The sequence below is a fragment of the Hermetia illucens genome, chromosome 6 (assembly GCF_905115235.1).
Source record: "Hermetia illucens chromosome 6, iHerIll2.2.curated.20191125, whole genome shotgun sequence".
Taxonomy (NCBI): domain Eukaryota; kingdom Metazoa; phylum Arthropoda; class Insecta; order Diptera; family Stratiomyidae; genus Hermetia; species Hermetia illucens.
In genome coordinates, this window is record NC_051854.1 from 85,328,584 (window position 1) to 85,345,779 (window position 17,196).

At 39.3% G+C, this 17,196-nt stretch overlaps 1 protein-coding gene across 6 annotated transcripts in view; it reads right to left on the reverse strand.

Annotated features, from left to right (window-relative positions):
* LOC119658917 overlaps positions 1-17,196 on the reverse strand; it is a 37,266-nt gene that overhangs the window by 12,305 nt on the left and 7,765 nt on the right. The window contains exons 1-3 of one of the 6 annotated variants that reach the window (XM_038066733.1): positions 7,860-7,996; positions 7,648-7,804; positions 5,017-5,606 (exon numbers count right to left, since the gene is read on the reverse strand). In XM_038066733.1, the coding sequence (XP_037922661.1) occupies positions 5,017-5,606; positions 7,648-7,655 (598 nt within the window). In that variant the 5' untranslated portion in view covers positions 7,656-7,804; positions 7,860-7,996. The other 5 variants (XM_038066734.1, XM_038066738.1, XM_038066737.1 and 2 more) reach the window with 5 other exon arrangements.

The following is a 17,196-nucleotide window of genomic DNA, read 5'->3' on the forward strand; positions in this document are numbered from 1 at the left end:
AAGATGGGTTCGGATAGTTTCGTAGGATATATCTAAACCTTTTGCCATTAATTTTGCTTGTCCTTGCCGCAGTGTTAAAGTAGGATTCCACGAAAACATATTCACTATTCTTTTTTCATCTTTTTTGTTCACTTTTCTTATCGAGCCACGTTCTGGTAAATCATCGACATTTTTAGTCACTTTATATCGCTGTATCCACTTCTGTACAAATGCCTTCGACTTTCTCATATATTTAGCAGCCGCTAATTGCGACATTTTGGGACCTTTCGGGTGGATGCAAAGAAACACAGCCTCGTAGCGCGACGCGTACTTAGCACTCATGGCGTTTAACGTGATTCTCTTTCAAAAGATCAACGACAACGACATCAAGGACAAAGCTTCCCTCTATCGGCTCGCGAAGGAATTAGAGCGAAATCTTCCATTACCTGTCGGTGAAGTCGAACACGCTCTTACTTGACAGACTGTAGTGTAGAATATATGGGCAAAGTGATTTTTTGATATTCCGAGTCGTTCGGAAATTACAGTGTTAAACGCGTGATAAGTCACATGGCAGATTTATGCCGATCGCCGTAATAAAGCTCGTATTTATCGGTCCGAATGACTTCGCTAAAAGGACAGAAATTGAAGCCGAGGATGTACATGTGTTTCTTGAAGAAACCTAAGGTTTATGGACTACGTACAGTAGATTAATGATTAGTTAAGGTTTTATGGCCAAAAATCGCATTCTATTTTTTAAATGTATTTTTCTCGAAACTGCATGTTGAAAATCGGCTGCCACCTTAGTCTAAAATCTATCCAACGAAATTCTTTGAAATTTTCATGACTTATTCAGAATATATTTCTACGGTCCGCAAACTAGGATAATTGCGATTCATTCAGTAGTTTTTTTCTTTTATTCGTTGAAAAAGCCGTGAAAAAACACCAAAATTCACAAAAAAAAAATTTCAACACGGCACCAAAAATTTAGCTTTTAATATTTTTTTAATAATCCTTGTTTGCGGACTGTAGTTAAGTCTGTACGTTAAAATGCCGTTTACTTTTTTCCCTTAAGATGATCGCAGCGCCCTGTAGCGTGGGGTGGGTGTATAAATTGCTCTGCATTTAAATAACGAACTATGCGAACGGGCTGGAAAAATTACTATGTACGCTCAATATATTAATAAACCTATGGTGAAAGATTCGTGTTTGTATCTTTGCCCACTTCTTCACCAAAAAAAATCTAAAAAAAAGCCAAAAAAAAAAAACAGGATTCACACGGGATGACCCCCTTTTAATAGCTAAAAGTTAGCTAATTGCTGGAGGGCTAAGGAGAGCAGACACTCGGTGGAAGGGACAGTCTACCCACAGCTCACACTTTGTGTACACCACAATGAGAACCAGGTCAGATATTGCATCTAAATAAACCAGTCAAATATATAAATACGGGTTTCATTGCATTTCTGCTATCAACCATCAACCTCACCTTGTAATTCCCAAAACGGATATAAGTATGAAACCTATAAGGTGAACGCAGGATTTATTACATAAAGCTGGTTTTGAAGTCAAAAGATCTACAAGATGAAGTAGAGTTGTCATGGTTGATGCTGTATAAGTAAAATTGGGTAGGAATTACGCCGTCATCGAATGAATGAGATTATTATAAAGGAGGAAATTTGTTAAGCTTTACTGTCTCAACTAGACTACAGTCGGAAAATAAGCTGGATATTATATGACTCACGAAGGCATGTGGGGTCCATAAACTACATCAATAAATTTAACGTTTGAAGTAGTGAAAAGAGTTGTCGCTGATAGCAAAATTTGGATCAGTTGGGTAAATATCTATGGAAAGATGCTTCAGGTGTTGTGTGTGAATTTTAGCCTCATGACAAAACTACATCAGTCCACATGACGGAACCGAGTGGTGTTGCAAAATTAAAAGTCATATTATTAATAATTGTGGAGGAAAATATAATAATCTTTAAAATGTAGAAATGAACGGTGCAGTGGCGAGGATGCTTGAGCGTCAGGCTCCCGGTTTCGAGTCCGGGTTGAGCAGGAATGTTTGAAGGCCGATAACGTACAAGAATAAATTGACCCAGGAACAGAGCTGTAAGGTGGACAGTCAAAAAGTTTGACAAGGGTGTGTCCAATTAGATCCAGCTACAGAACACATCCCTAAAAGCAAATGACAATGCTTCACGGACAGGGGAAGAAAAAACAGTGATGCATTTGAAAAGAAAAGCAACCAGAAGGGAAATGAAAGTATATATCGCCTAAACGCACCCTAAACATGTTGATCATAACGAACTATACATAGTGAAGCGGTGGCTGTTCTAGCAGTGATATGAATCCGTTGAAGGTCCTTTAGCCGCTGGGGGCTATTTGTATGGAGTGACGTTATCAATGAATGACAGAAAAGGTGACATGAATCACCAAAGGATTGCTCTAAACATACAGAATCATATCATTTAAAAGATAGATCGAATGATGCGGCGACGAACATGGAGGTTATTGTGCGCACCTCTATCGACTCGTTGATAGCAATTTAGAAGAAAGAAGTACTCTACTCTATTCAAATTTACCCTTCGCGGTTAAGAAATGGTTTTAAGATTTAAACAAGTCGGGAAACCGGAAGCTAGACGCTTCAGGTATGAAAGGTTTTGTATATTTAGCGTAGTACGTAGCACGTAATATATCCATACATTATGTGAGAGTATCCACTTTCGGGTGATATTGACATTCATAGTCTTCAATTTTCAAAGAAGCAACAAATTTGAGGTATTATAACTTTGTTAGTAGTAGTGCGATTTCCACCAAACTTGGTAAGATCATGCTCTATATTATAGCCTATATCACTACAAAATTTCATGGTACTAGGATGAACTTAAGAGGGTTTCTAACCAATTACAAAAAATTGTAGTAATATACTATTATTAACTTTATTTAAACAGATATCGGCATGGAAGGTATTTCGGAGCCCCGGATATAGTGGCAGCCTCCTGATTTTTTTCAGATTTTTCGGTTTGGTAGTTTCTGAAAATGGCCCCTTTAAAGAAGTGATTACTTTCAAACCCCCGCACTCCCCACTTTTCCAACGAATGTCAAAACTAAGATCGGCTTTGAAAAGTACTAATCGAGACCTTTAATTTGATACCCCACATGATTATATTAGATGAAAAAAAATTGTACACCCCCCTTTTGCATGTACGGGGCCCCCCCTTAAGTTCGACGTAAAAGGATGTAATTCACTGTATGCGTGAGCGTTCACAGTTCCCACCTTTCTACCAAATTTGGTGTCAATCGCTATAACCGTCTCCGAGAAAAATGCGTGTGACGGACAGACAGACAGACGGAGTGCCACAGGGTTCTGTCCTGGGTCCCTTGCTGTGGCTAGTTATGTACGATGGAGTGTTGACGCTACGCCTACCGGACAACGTGACAACTATTGGCTTCGACGATGATATCGATATAACAGTGGTTGCAAAACACCAAGACGAGATCGAGATTTATGTAAATGAAGCGATATGGGAGATCAATTCCTGGTTGAGAGATTCTGGCCTTTCATTTGCCGAGCATAAAACAGAAGTAGTTCTCATTAGCAAGAGAAGAAAGAACACAACTGTGAAAATCAAAGTTGGCGGAAAAACAATTTAGTCCCAGCCATCGCTCAAATACTTGGGAGTAATTATTGACAGAAGACTCAACTTCAAAAGACACATTGAGTACGCCGCAACTAAAGCGTCTTCCATCGCTACAACGATCTCGAGGATACTACCAAACATTGGCTCTGAATAACAAAGTGAACTGCCGAAAATTGGGAATGGCGTATCGGTTAAGTGCACTCCGGGTATGCAGTGCATATCGGACAACATCAGGAGAAGCAGCGTATGTACTAACAGGGATGCTCCCCATAGACATCTTGGCGAAGGAAAGTCGGCGACTCTATGACAAAACGTATGCAGCTGGAGAGTCTAGCGCATTTCGACGGCAGCTGGCACGGTGGCAACAGCGATGGGACGAGTCCCAAACTGGTCGTTGGACATACCGCATTATTCCGGATATTCGGAGATGGTTTGAACGAAACCATGGGGAATTAAGCTACGAGTTAACACAATTCTTAAGTGGACATGGAGGTTATCGTGCTTATTTACATCGATTTGGTCACGACGAATCACCATGCTGCCCAAGATGTGGTAACGTGGCTGAGAATGCGGAGCATGTCATATTTGATTGCCCCAGGTTCACCGCGCACCGAACAAGAATGGAAACGGTCACAGACAGGCGTTTAACACCCGAAAACATTGTGGAGTTTATGCTGGAGTCAACGAATGCCTGAACCAGGTTGTAAGGGAACTGCAAGCTATTTACCAACAGCTTAGGAGATGGTTTTAGTGAGTAGAAGTCTCACATAACTGCGTGGCAGGAACTAGCAGTAGGTTTTGAACCTTTCCACCTTCCAACGCCGAAAAAGAAAGACAGACAGTAAACCGATTTTAATAAGGTTTTGTGTTTACACAAAACCTTAAAAATGTACTATTACGAGGAAGCCGCATCTACGAGGTTTGAATTTTTGTTGATTTTCTTATCCAGCCTAACTTACTATCCACCGTCCATCATGTTTAATACATACACACAGTGTCTATGAATATTTTATGACTGATTGCAACGGCTGCGTAAATCATCGAGTAATATTGCAATTGCACAATGATACAATTTAGCCTCAACAACCGTCGTGATATGATTCTGTTACTGATCGGAGGACGAAATATTTCAAAACTTTACTTTCAGGGCTAATAAACAGCTTTTGTTGTTTGGTTATTAAATAATATATAGACTCCCAATCACTCTTTCATTAAGCTAGTTATTAGTGAGGTGGTGTCGATAATCCACCGATTAATGCTTTCCATCCCGTAAATGGTACTTTCGAAAAATTGAGCAAAAGTTACTAAACATCCACCCTTATTCATTCAATATTAAGAGTATTTTCATATAATAAAATTTTAAAGTGAACTTTCTATATAAAAAGATCAAAATTACCTTTAGTTGCTGATCTTGCGGCTGAATTCTTCAACGCAGACTTGAACAATGGTGTTCTCTTTTGCAAGGGAGTCTTATAAACATCCGGCGTCGTAAAATCAATCAAATGCATAGAGCATAAATTGGAAAGTGGAGTTTTCGGAGTAGAGTTCAAACTTTCAATAGTGCCGCTAGTATTCACCTCGGATAATATACTGCGAGGTGTCCCATATGCACTTTTGGGTGTGTTTCTATTCGACATAACACATGCGAACGATTTTGGGGTATTCTTTGGAGTTATAGTTGGCGAATAGGATGTCAGAACCATACCCGATGATTGACATTTCAAAAGCGATGTATTTTTGCTTTCCACAGTCTTTTGTATCGAATTTTCTTTGAATTCTAGCTTATTTTTAAAGGGCGTGCCAACAGTTCTGCGTTTAAACATTCTCGAGTTGCGATTAACAGAACGCGGAGGAGTTGCGCCGAATGTCTTCGCTGCTGAAATTATTGATGCACGAGTTAAACGATCTTGACGACGATCGTCATCGTTCTCCCCCGGATAATCGTCGTGGACATCGTCATCGGTTAGCTCCATATTACGTCCGAAGCTGTAGGAATATGAAAACCAGTTATAAGTTACTAAAAGTCTATCTACTAATTTTGCGAGTAAACCTAAGGAAAATAAAACAAAATTGACAGCTACAAATATGTACAAATATAATGATAGCGTCATTGCGAGTGATTATTGTTTTAATAAATTTTGTGCTGTTCATTTCGGTTACTAAGTTGCATTCGAAATATCTTTGGCCGGATAAATATTAAAGTAGTGCTATCATTTTTCAAATTGATTTAATAGTTTATAGCGCTTCTCTAGTTGGTTCATATATACTGGTATTGTAAAGGACCAGACTACCAGGGTTAAGGTAAAACATTTGGTAAATAGCAATAAAAATTGATCGGCAATGGCAAATTAAGGAAGATAGTATTTATTCTTTTGAATGTTATGTCACGCAAGGAATTCCTTTTTGATTTCATTTGCCTTACAGTCTGTTACATAAGAGCGTGGTCACTGTTACACGTAGATAAAAAATCAGAGCGTCCTGTTTCTTTTTCTATGACATAGACGGCACCTCAGTCCTTCATGCTTTTTGTAAAAAGTCAAATTTAGTCTTCAATTGAGTGGTTTTTTGAAATGAGTGCTGTTTACGCCTCTCGCTTTGAGGTAATTTAACGCAGGTAATGTAACGCAAACTGCTGCTACAAAATATATGGGAAAGTCGAAGGAGTTCGTTAGCAAGTGGATAAATCGCTATAAAAAGGTCGGTAACGTTGATGATTTTCCTGATCGCGGAAGTGCAAGCAAAGTCTCAAAAAAAGACGAAAAAAGATTCTCGCATTGTTCTCGAAAGATCCAACTTTGACTTTACGTGGAGCTGCTGTGAAATTGAAAGCAAAAGGTGTTGACATATCTTACGGAACGATTCGCAGACACTTGCTTGCCAATAAACTGAAATATCGCAGTACTTTGGGAAAACCAATGGTGAGTGTAAAACACGTTGAAAAACGAGTGGAATGGGCGAAGGAAAACTTGGACCGCGATTGAAGCAACGTAATTTTTTCTGATGAATCCTCCTTCTGGGCATTTCCGAGCATCAAACACGCCTGGACAACTTCCACCAGTAGGATGCTTCAACGGACTGTTAAACACCCCGTCAAGGTCCATGTTTGGAGGTGCTTCTCAAACAAAGGTTTGGGTACTTTGTTCTTATTTACCGAGAATTTAAATGCCAAAAAAATGAATAAAATATATCAAAAGGCTTTGTTACCATCTGCTAAGCAATGGTATATCAAGAAAAATGGAAGCTGGATCCTTCAAGAGGACAACGATCCGAAACATCGGAGTCGAGCGTGTAGCGAGTGGAAGGCGCAAAACGGAGTTGTCACTTTAGATTGGCCATCTCAGTCATCGGATGCAAATCCTATGGAAAATGTATGGGCTCTGATGAAAATGCAGCTTCGCAGACGCAAGCCATGTAATTTAGACCAACTTTCTCGACAAATTCGGAAAATTTGGAGGTCTTTTCCGGTAGAATATGCAGAAAAACTAGTGGAAAGTATGCCCCGACGGTGCCAGACCATAATTGACAATGCAGCAGATTGGACTTGCTCCTGAGGTATTTGCATTGAGTATTGACGACCAAATTATCAATAAATTTGCGAATTTTCGAAAAATCAATTGTTGTTATTATTTAACAGTGACCACGCTCTTATGTAACAGAATTCGAAGGACGTTCTCGTAGCTGGCAAGGAACAAAAACATTAAAAGTTTCCAGTTCGTCCTAGTCAAGCAACGAACACAACGCCCTATCCACAGAACAGAAAATTGTAACAGCCGGGGAGCGCTAATCGACTAAAAGTCTGATTCGATTAGGAAGCCAATGCGCGAGGAATGAGACATATTAATTCAGATGTAAAACGTCCGCCGCTGTTTATCGAATGTAATAAATATGTAGGCCTGACACTTCAAGTCATGAGACGGATGAGGTGTTCGCATCTCGTCCTCGTCCTCGTCCAAAACCCATTGTTCCTAATCCTCATGCAAAGCAACAAAACAATTTTTTTGAATCTAAGGCTAATCGATGTTCATACACCAGCATGGTGGCATGATCCGTGCAAGAGCTGCTGATGAGGTGTATATGAAAACGGCCCTTCAAATCCAGAAAAGTTATAAAACCTCAGAAGTCGGCCAGGTTCGAATTGAACTTCTGAAATCGTATGACAAATGAGCGGACGCATAGAAAAATGCCTGAAATGTGGACCTCAAACACTCGTATGACAATAGTTAAAGTCAGATTAGATACCAGGGCAAATTGGTGGCTTAATTCCCACGTCGTGAACGCTAGAAGTTTCGAGTCGAGTTTCCACTCCTAAAATCGGGAAAACTGTAGAACCCGCTCCCTGCTTAGGGGTTTGTGTAGGACTAACGATCTATACAGAAAAACTGCCTGTCATGAAATCACAAAACGAGTCTCGGGCTGGACCACAGTTAGATACTAGGCAGCACAGTTAGATACTAGACAGCTACCTCACTCACACACCTTGCCCCTCAAGGGGAGAAATCAATGCGAGGACGCAGGATTTTAAATTGTTTCGCTCTTGAGCATGAGCGAGATGTAACGAAAATCCGATCAGCTGTGTTTGACATACCGCCGGAGACCGGCAAGTTTTTGCTTATGTATAAGTGAATACGCGAAACAACTTTCTGCTATATGGGTGAGCACGCCGTAGTACCAGAATAGCAAAAGCTCACCGAACGAATAATGTGATATTACCAGATGAGTAGGTATCGTTAAAATGTTTGGCGCCAATCACTTGTCAAATTGGAGGAAGAATTGACGGTTAACAGCAAGTGAGTGATATTAGAAAAGTGGAAACATTTTGTTGTCATTAATTAAATTTAAATAGGAAAATGAAGTGCATTGTCAAGAACTGCAGGGGAGGAACCCGCTTTACCCGACTGCCGAAGGATTCGGCAACGTAAGTGTTCTCAAATTAATATTTCCGTAAATTTTTCCTGAGCCGGCATTTCGGCTGGTATTAGCGACAAGAGGAAATGCCGACTTAAGGGGGTCATCCCGTGTGAAGGCCGTTTTTTTTGCCTTTTTTTGAAAAATTATTTTGAAGGACTGGATAGAGATAGAAACGTGATTTTTTCACCATATGTTTATTGATATCTCTAGTATACGTGATAAATTTTTCAGCTTGATTTCGTAGCTAGTTTTCGGAATAGGTGTTAATTTATGCACCCATCTCCAAAAAAGGTGTTTTTCTGCTGCCACGCTGGAGGGCGCTGTGTTCATCTGAGGAAAAAAAACTAAACGGCATTTTAATGTGGACAATATTCTACGGTCCGCAAACTAGGATAATTAGAAAATATTAGAAGGTAAATTCTTGGTGGGCTTTTTAACTTAATTTTTTGGATTTTGGTGTTTTTTTACGGCTTTTTTATGAATAAAAAAAAACTACCCGTCCGATTCCAATTATCCTAGTTTGCGGACCGTAGAAATATGTACTAAAGAAGCCGTGAAAATTTCAAAGAATTTGGTTGGATAGATTTTGAGCTATGGTGGCAGCCGATTTTCAAGATGCAGTTTCGAGAAAAACGCATTTGAAAATTTAAATGTGATTATCAACAGTAAAATTTTAGCCCACCATTAATCTGCTATACCTGGTCCATAGAGAGCACCCTCCGTCTCTTCAAAAAAGTCTTGTAAGGCTGATTGTTGCTCACTGGTGTCAATTGTGGCTCTTTTAGCGAGGTCAGTCGATCGTCGTTCGGACCGCCAAATTCACGCTTCATTACAGCGGTCGCCATAAACCTGACATATGTGACCAACTTGACATCCCATTGTCACTAGGATTTTGAGAATGCCATTGAATCCTTCATTGAAAATAATTACAGCCAGAAAAGTGGCTATTTCTACGACCTTGGCCCCAGAATGAAGGTGTTTGGGAGCGAAAGTTCAGATCAATGCATTTAACGACTCATTGTTATTCTGGGTCTCTGCTCCTAAACATCTGTTCCAGAGATCATCTCGTGGCAAATCTTCATAGATTGGTTTGATGACTGTTTGAACTTCTTCAGTCAAAGGTGCCTTCTCGTGGTGAAAACTATCCAGTTCTCCTTTAGCTTCCGCTTTGCGCCATTTGCACCAACTGTCTTCGCCTGCTGGACAATTTTGATGCTGAGGATTTTCGTCTGTAGAACATATATGGAAGAAAGTTTCCCAAATTTCTTGCTTCATTCCTTCTATCGAATTTGCGTGTCGACGAATAGCCAGCCCAAAAAATGTAGTGAGGTCCTTATCAGTAAGTTTTCCAGCCCCTTTTCCACCAATGCCTTTGTGATTCTTCTTTGCATTTCTAAGCCGCGTTCCCATTCTTTTCTCGACATGTCTTACGTATTCCTTTTTAACTACTACGTATATTTTATTATTTGCAGAAATTTGCAGAAATACCGGAGAATACTCCAGCAAAATCCAATATACGATATACAAAACTTGTCGCAATTGGAACATCCATGTTCATGCTTGCTAAAATTTTTTTTGCTGATGTTGATGCGAAGTCCTTTTTCTTCTCTGATAACTATCGATTCCCATGAAATACTCGTTTTTTAGTGCGAGCATGACGTTGAACGTTAAAGCGATCTCCCTTCGTACGATCCATTTAAAAAAATCACTGAACACACAAACAGCACAATACCTACAACAAAATATAACTGAGTATAACTTGAACGCCTTTCAGTGCTCACTCTAGACTGGATTATCCTTTTTATTGCAAACAGCAAATAAGTTTAGACAATTGATTGGTTTTCCATCTTTTTATATTTATACCTGTGTTCGAATTTATAAGGCTCAGGTAAAAAAAGATTCGATGCTCTTTCTCATCGAGTACTCTAGCCGCGGCTGCAAACTCCTTACCTGTTTAACCCTGTAATTTCTGAAGGACTCGGAATATCGGAAAATTCTTTTGCCCACATATTCTCCACTATATATAGAGACAATCCCTGCAAAAAAAAAATCGATTTCTCCAACCCGACACACGGGATGACCCCCTTAACCGTTTAACCAATAGAGGAATAAATTGTTAAAGTGTAAGAAAATATGAAGTCCAGGGTGCGTACGGTATTTGAGGATAACTTGAGAGTAAAACTGATTAGCTTTTAGTTTGAACATGAATGAATGAAACTTGACGAATTTTTCACACAACATTAACTTATTATATATTGATAAACTCATTCAATAAAATTTCCATTAGCTGCAATAACCTCATCGATCCGGGTCCGGAAAGGATTGCATGCCCAAATCAAATGCTCTTTATTCATATTGACCATAACGGTATTAGTTGCAGCCTTCAGAGAAGAAATAGTGTTATGAGGATGTTTGTTGGTTTCACTCTCAACTGCACCCCATACATAATAATCCAGAGAATTAAGGTCTGGGGAGCTAGGCGGCCATAAGTTCAGTTTTATGTGGTCATGAAAATTATCAGCCATCCAATCTTGCATTGCCATCGCTTTGTGTGAAGGAGCAGAGTCTTGTTGAAAGATATATGGGCTGTCACCGCGAACACTATCAATGCAGGGTTTCACTACTGTATCTAGAATCTCGATGTATGCAGCAAAATTCACTCGAAGTCTTTGAGTGAAAAAGTGAGCTGGCATGACATGTCCTTTTTTGCTCACACACCCAAAACCATAACAGTAGATGGAAACTTTGTGTGCATGATAACAGGAAAGTCTGTAGGATCGTAACATCTCTCATTTCTGCGGCCTTTTGGTTTTGGTCAAATTTGTTTTCAACAGAAAAAAACCATAATATCTCAGGCGCTTTAGGGTGTTTCATTTTGTTTAGAAGGCGTTCTATTTGCTTCGACATACACTGTCGTCTGCGCAAAAGGTAGGATTTATACCGGAGATCTTCTTGGACAAGTCGAGGGATAAGACGGTCAGAAACATTAAGCTCCCTCGCAAGGGCCCTGATTGATTTTGAATGGTCCTCGTCAACGATCATTTACACTTTCTGGCTAAAATCTGCAGATCGGACAGTGTCAGAAGGTCGCACGTGTTTTCCGCGTTTTGCAACAGATTGTGTATCGGCGCCTGATGCTTCCAACTCACGGCGAACCTTATGAACGAATGATCGGGCGCAGTTAAGATAATTAGAGATTTCTAGATCAGTGTGATTTGCACATATAGCGACGATAACCTCATGCTTCTTAATTTCTTGAGTTAAGTTGTAGTCCTCCATGTTTTATCTGAAAAGGAGCACGTAGGTGAACTGCTTCACATTTGCTGATAATGTTGCACGCGGCTGGTCATTATCAGAACAATAGTTTGCAGGTAACCGCTTTGACCTAAATGTATAAATGTGTAAATGTTCTTAAAAAAAACCAACTGTATTTTTAACGATGTACGCACGGAACGGAACTCATCGTTCCTCACATAGAGGAACGCAGATATCGGCTTATTCTAATACACGGCAATTACAAATGAATATTTTTTTGGAGATAATTCATTGATATTGTGTGGCGTTTTTTAGGGTCGAATTCAGTGGATGCGTTTATATATTATGTTATATGTTGACTTATTAATAAAAAGCAATTATTTAAATGAAAAGCTATTTTCATATGTGTAAAGCAATCGATTTCCACCAATCGACGAAATTGTTGATGAAATAATAGAAAAAAAACACTCCACCATCATTTATAGTCGTTGATTCATTCGTAGAATCTCCGTAAAAGAAATAAAAAGAGTTAAAGAGTCGACTTGTTTGTGTCTATACATCTTATGGTTATAGATTTAGCCCGTTCGCATAATTTTTTGGCTTTTAAATATGGAAGCAAAGATATATTGGCTACGAATAGAGTGTCAGGATGGCTCAAGTGATTAGAGCGCTGGTCTGGTCTGGTTTTCGCCGCGCATTATGGCAAACAATTTTAGATTGTCGCCAATATATTCAGGATGGAAAGCGCCACTACGTGTGCCACCAACATTTTCGTCCCATGTTTGGACCATCTGGGAAATTTTTAACAAAGACTGCGATCCCCACCCCTTCCACAGGTATTATAATTGATAATTCGAATAATGTAGATTCTTTGCAGGCAGGTAGTACTTCGGCGGGCAACAGCGTGCTCTCATATCCCGGCAATGTATGGAGATCATGTTCACATTGCAAAGCGGGCTCTAATTTCTTTTTATTTTTTGTATTCTTTTTAATGTTTTGTTTTATTTTTTGATATCCTTCCCCATCCACTCCATCTTTATTTTCCCATTGGTTTTATTTTTCTTGTAATTTTTGTTCGCTTTATTAGATCTCGAGGGAATCATCGACCAGTGGAAGTTGTTCGCCTTGCCTAAGCCACCAAATGGAAAATGTTGCCAGCTTGCCAGGAGGCAAACGACGGCGGCAGCCAAAGACAAATGAGAAGGAAAGATTTATAAGGAAAGCAAAACTATCTATTATCTTTCCCTCGAATTGGCAACGTTGGTGGGAGCTCAAATGGAAAACTTGAGCAGAAACAGACGAGGAAAACGATATTCGGATGAAATGAAACAGTTGAGTTTGTCCATTTACCATATATCGCAGGTCGCATATAAATACCTTGCGAAAGGACTAAGCTTACCTAGCGAAGAATCCCTTCGGAGATAAACTTCGAAGTGGCCCATAGGTCCTGGCCTTCATGATATTTATTTTGAAAGTTTAAAGTTGAAATTAATGAACCAGCCTGGCAACACAAGGCTTTGTATGATATGCGTCAACGAAATGAGCATTCTTCCCCATTTGGAATATGATCGAGGCAGAGACATGATAGTCGGGTTCGGAGATGATGGAAAGATCCGATCTTCGCTTATTGCAAAATCGGTTGTTGCATTCATGGCAAGAGGCATAACCCATCGATATAAACACTTGTTAGACTACGCATTTGTGAATACCTCTTGCCCAGCAAAAAAAATTGAAGGAAATGCTGTTTTCATGCATAGAGAAGCTGCGTGAAGCGGGGTTGTATCCCAAAGGCATCGTCTGCGACCAAGGACCCAATTTTCTCGCCTTAGCAAAATTGTTGTGCATTTCCCCTGAGCACACGTCCTTTACGGTGGGAGCCTCGAAAGAAGAGGTATTTTTCATGTTTGATGTACCCCATCTGATGAAGTCTGTAAGAAACAATTTAATGAAGGCGCCTATGATGTTCAATGATGGAAAAGAAGCCCGTTGGGAGCACATCGTCGAGTTCTATAAGAAAGATTGTAAGCAAAGATTTAAATTGGCGCCAAAACTCACTCGACATCATATATACCCTTCAAATTTCAAAAAAATGAAGGTGAAACTGGCTACCCAAGTCTTTAATCATACGGTTGCTGCAGGAATTTATACGAGAGCCAGTTGCAACGAAATATCTACCAAAGCATTAGAGACCGCAGAATTTTTGGAAGACTTCGATGCGCTGTTTGAAATTTGTAATTCCTGGAAGGTATTTGATTCAAAAAGATTTAGACGGGCATATAAAGGAACAAGTGCGCAAGAAATCCATCTAAATAAAATGAAAGCGTTGCTGGAAACTATAAAAGTTTTAGATAACAATGAGAGGGATGTTACAACTAAAATAAAATATATTAAAGGATGGCTGATTCCGATAAACAGCATTAAACAAATATTCGCAGCTTTGCAAAGCGAAGAATTTAAATTTCTCTTGACGAGGAATCTCAACCAGGATGGCCTCGAACATACGTTTGGTGTACTGAGAAAACGAGGAGGCAACAACCATAACCTGACGCCTTACCAATTTACTGTTGCGTTTAAAAGATTATTCAGCCTGAAATATTTAGAGATTTTAAAAACAGGCAATTGCGAAGTGCAGACAGAATGGAGTTTACCAACAGTCAGCCTAAATATACCCAACGTAACAGCAGCTCCACCCGTAATACATGCAATGCCTAGTGTTGGGGACATTCAAGAAATGGACATAAATGAAAGGAATGCCTTGTCCTATGTGGGAGGATACATTTATAAACGTTTCCAGAAGAGCCACCCGTGCAGCAAACAACACACCATCACCGATTCAGTGGAAACTGTTTATACACACTTCCGGCAATATGAAGGGTGCAATCTATATTATGCCCCAGAAGAATTCATGACCTACTTATTGCAACTAGAAGACGAGTTTTGCAAACACTTCGGAGCCCTGAAGGCGAGTAAAATGCTGTACGCATCATTGATAGCAGCGCTAGGGCAGTACCATATATAGCATGCTTCGAAAAGGGAGACAAAAGTCTTCTTTTAAGAATATTTGTGGCAGTTAGGGTGAATAATATTTTGAAACAATTTAACAGCGGCCTACGTGATGGTTCTGGATCACATGTTTTATGTGCAACGAGGGATTCACTTTCAAACGTGGAAGGAATGCAGCCGTAAAACGTAAAAATAAAAATGGAATTCTTTTCCCTGTTTTCTTCTATATATTTCCCCTTCAATATTTGGATGATTGTAGGTTAGGGGGGACGTGAAGGGATTGTTTGCCCTACTTATCTTTAATTTTTCTGCAGGAATTTCTTGTTTTCAATTAACGATAATTTAACTAGTCAATAGTTGCACGATCGAGTATAATTATTAGGTAGAAACCAAAAACATATTTGTATATATTATTTCTGTGTGGAATCTTTTAATCTTCTATATATATTACAGTTGGGTTGTAATTACATTCTGTTAACAGACTTTTCATGGGTTACTTTTGTATAATTTTGATTACTTTTAGGCAAGCGAATTTTTCTTGGTTAGAATTAGGAGGTAATTTGTTAGTCTTCAAATGAACGATTGCCTTCCATTTTTTCCTTTTTATTGGCTAAAAGTAAATATCTTCCAAGGCAATATTTCATTTTAACCGAACTTTATTAGGAGAGAGTAATTTTTGTTGGCGTTAGGCATTTATTTAACTTGGGTTAATTGGGAGAGTTGGTAAATTTGCTAGACTCCAGGTTTATTAACCGTATTTACTTCTCTACTTTACGTGAGATTTGGTAACTGGGCTTGGGCCTTTGACTGATAACTGTCTTCTTCGGTTTTGCACCTTGCGGGTTGCAGGCGCCTATAATCTTTATTTTTACAGATTTTATTTAAAATTTCTGTCACTTATGAGTACGTCTTTATTATATAATCCTCATCTAATTCCTTGGTTCTTTTTCCCAATTCGGTGAAGAGGTGCGCTCATTTTGTGTTGCACATTTGTATATGCAATTGCTGATTGTTTTTCCTGGGACCCATTCTTCACTAGGGGCTTCAAATGCTGCCTATTTCTTCTGGTCTTCGTCGTAGTTGAGCATTTCTAAAGAAAAGTCTTAATCCTTGCTTTAAAGATAATAGAACAGCAACCGTTAATGGAAAGACTTGGGGAGATGCGAAAACAAAAATGTGTTGATCCTCCAACCAATTCACGGATAAGATCTAATGAATTAGCCGGTAAATTCACTGAACTATTATTTCGCTTTTTCATCTTATATTATAGACAATTCCTACCCACTTGTTCAGTTTGTTTTCACTTTCCATTAATATTTCTGTTAGAAGTTCATCAATTAGGAAGAAATGCTTACAGAGACTCGCAATGCCTTTTTTTATTCACGATGTCAAATAAACAGAAACATATACTAGCGCTCATGGGAGAAATCCGAGCTAATCATCGACTAATGCATAGGAGTCAAATAACAGCCATCATATAGCCTAATGCTAATTGCGAAAATCGAAAAATAAAAAACACTTACACTTGCAAATATTATAGCAAAATGAAAGATTTTGGCAGATAGAAATAACATTCGATTAAAAGTTATTGGGAAGGGAGGAGGGTGGCACTGTAAAGGAGAACTAAGTGCATTCAAAACCTCTGGTTCTCAATCTCCTTGCCTCGCCTTCACGTGGTGGTGCTGTACGCAAAAGAGGCAAGGTGAGCTGTTGAATTTCTGTTAAACGCAAACTTCAACTTTCTTACATTTTTATCCTATTATAGATTTTGAACCTTTCTTACTTATTTTTTTTTTTTAATTTGTACTCGTGTATGAGATATAAGTGTACATATATCCATTACATTTTCACACGAACTCATCTGGTATGCTTTACGACAACACTTCGTGCCAGAAGAACTCGTGCGCTGGGTTCAATTGCTCTACCACGATCCGAAAAGTAAAGTTCGAAGTATGGCGGGTGTATCAAAACCGCTTCGTGTCTCTATTGGTGTTCATCAAGGAAGTGCCCTCTCACCACTCCTCTTTGTCCTTGTTATGGACACCGTCACACGGAATATCCAACGTCCAGCGCCCTACACACTGCTTTATGCAGACGATGTTTTCCTAGCATCTGATAGCAAAAATGATCTGGAGCAACTTGTTCAAAAATGGAATGATCGCCTCATGCAACACGGTCTCAGATTGAATTTAAACAAAACTGATCTGCCCAGAACTGAGCGATTTAAATACCTCGGGTCAACGCTATCAGCCAATGGAGAACTGCGTTATGAAATTGCTTCACGCATTAACGCAACCTGGATGAAGTGGCGTTCCACAACTGGTGTCCTTTGTGATCGACGTATCAACGAACGTCTCAAATCTAAAATTTACCGCAATGTCGTCCGTCCAGTCGCTCTCTATGGTTCTGA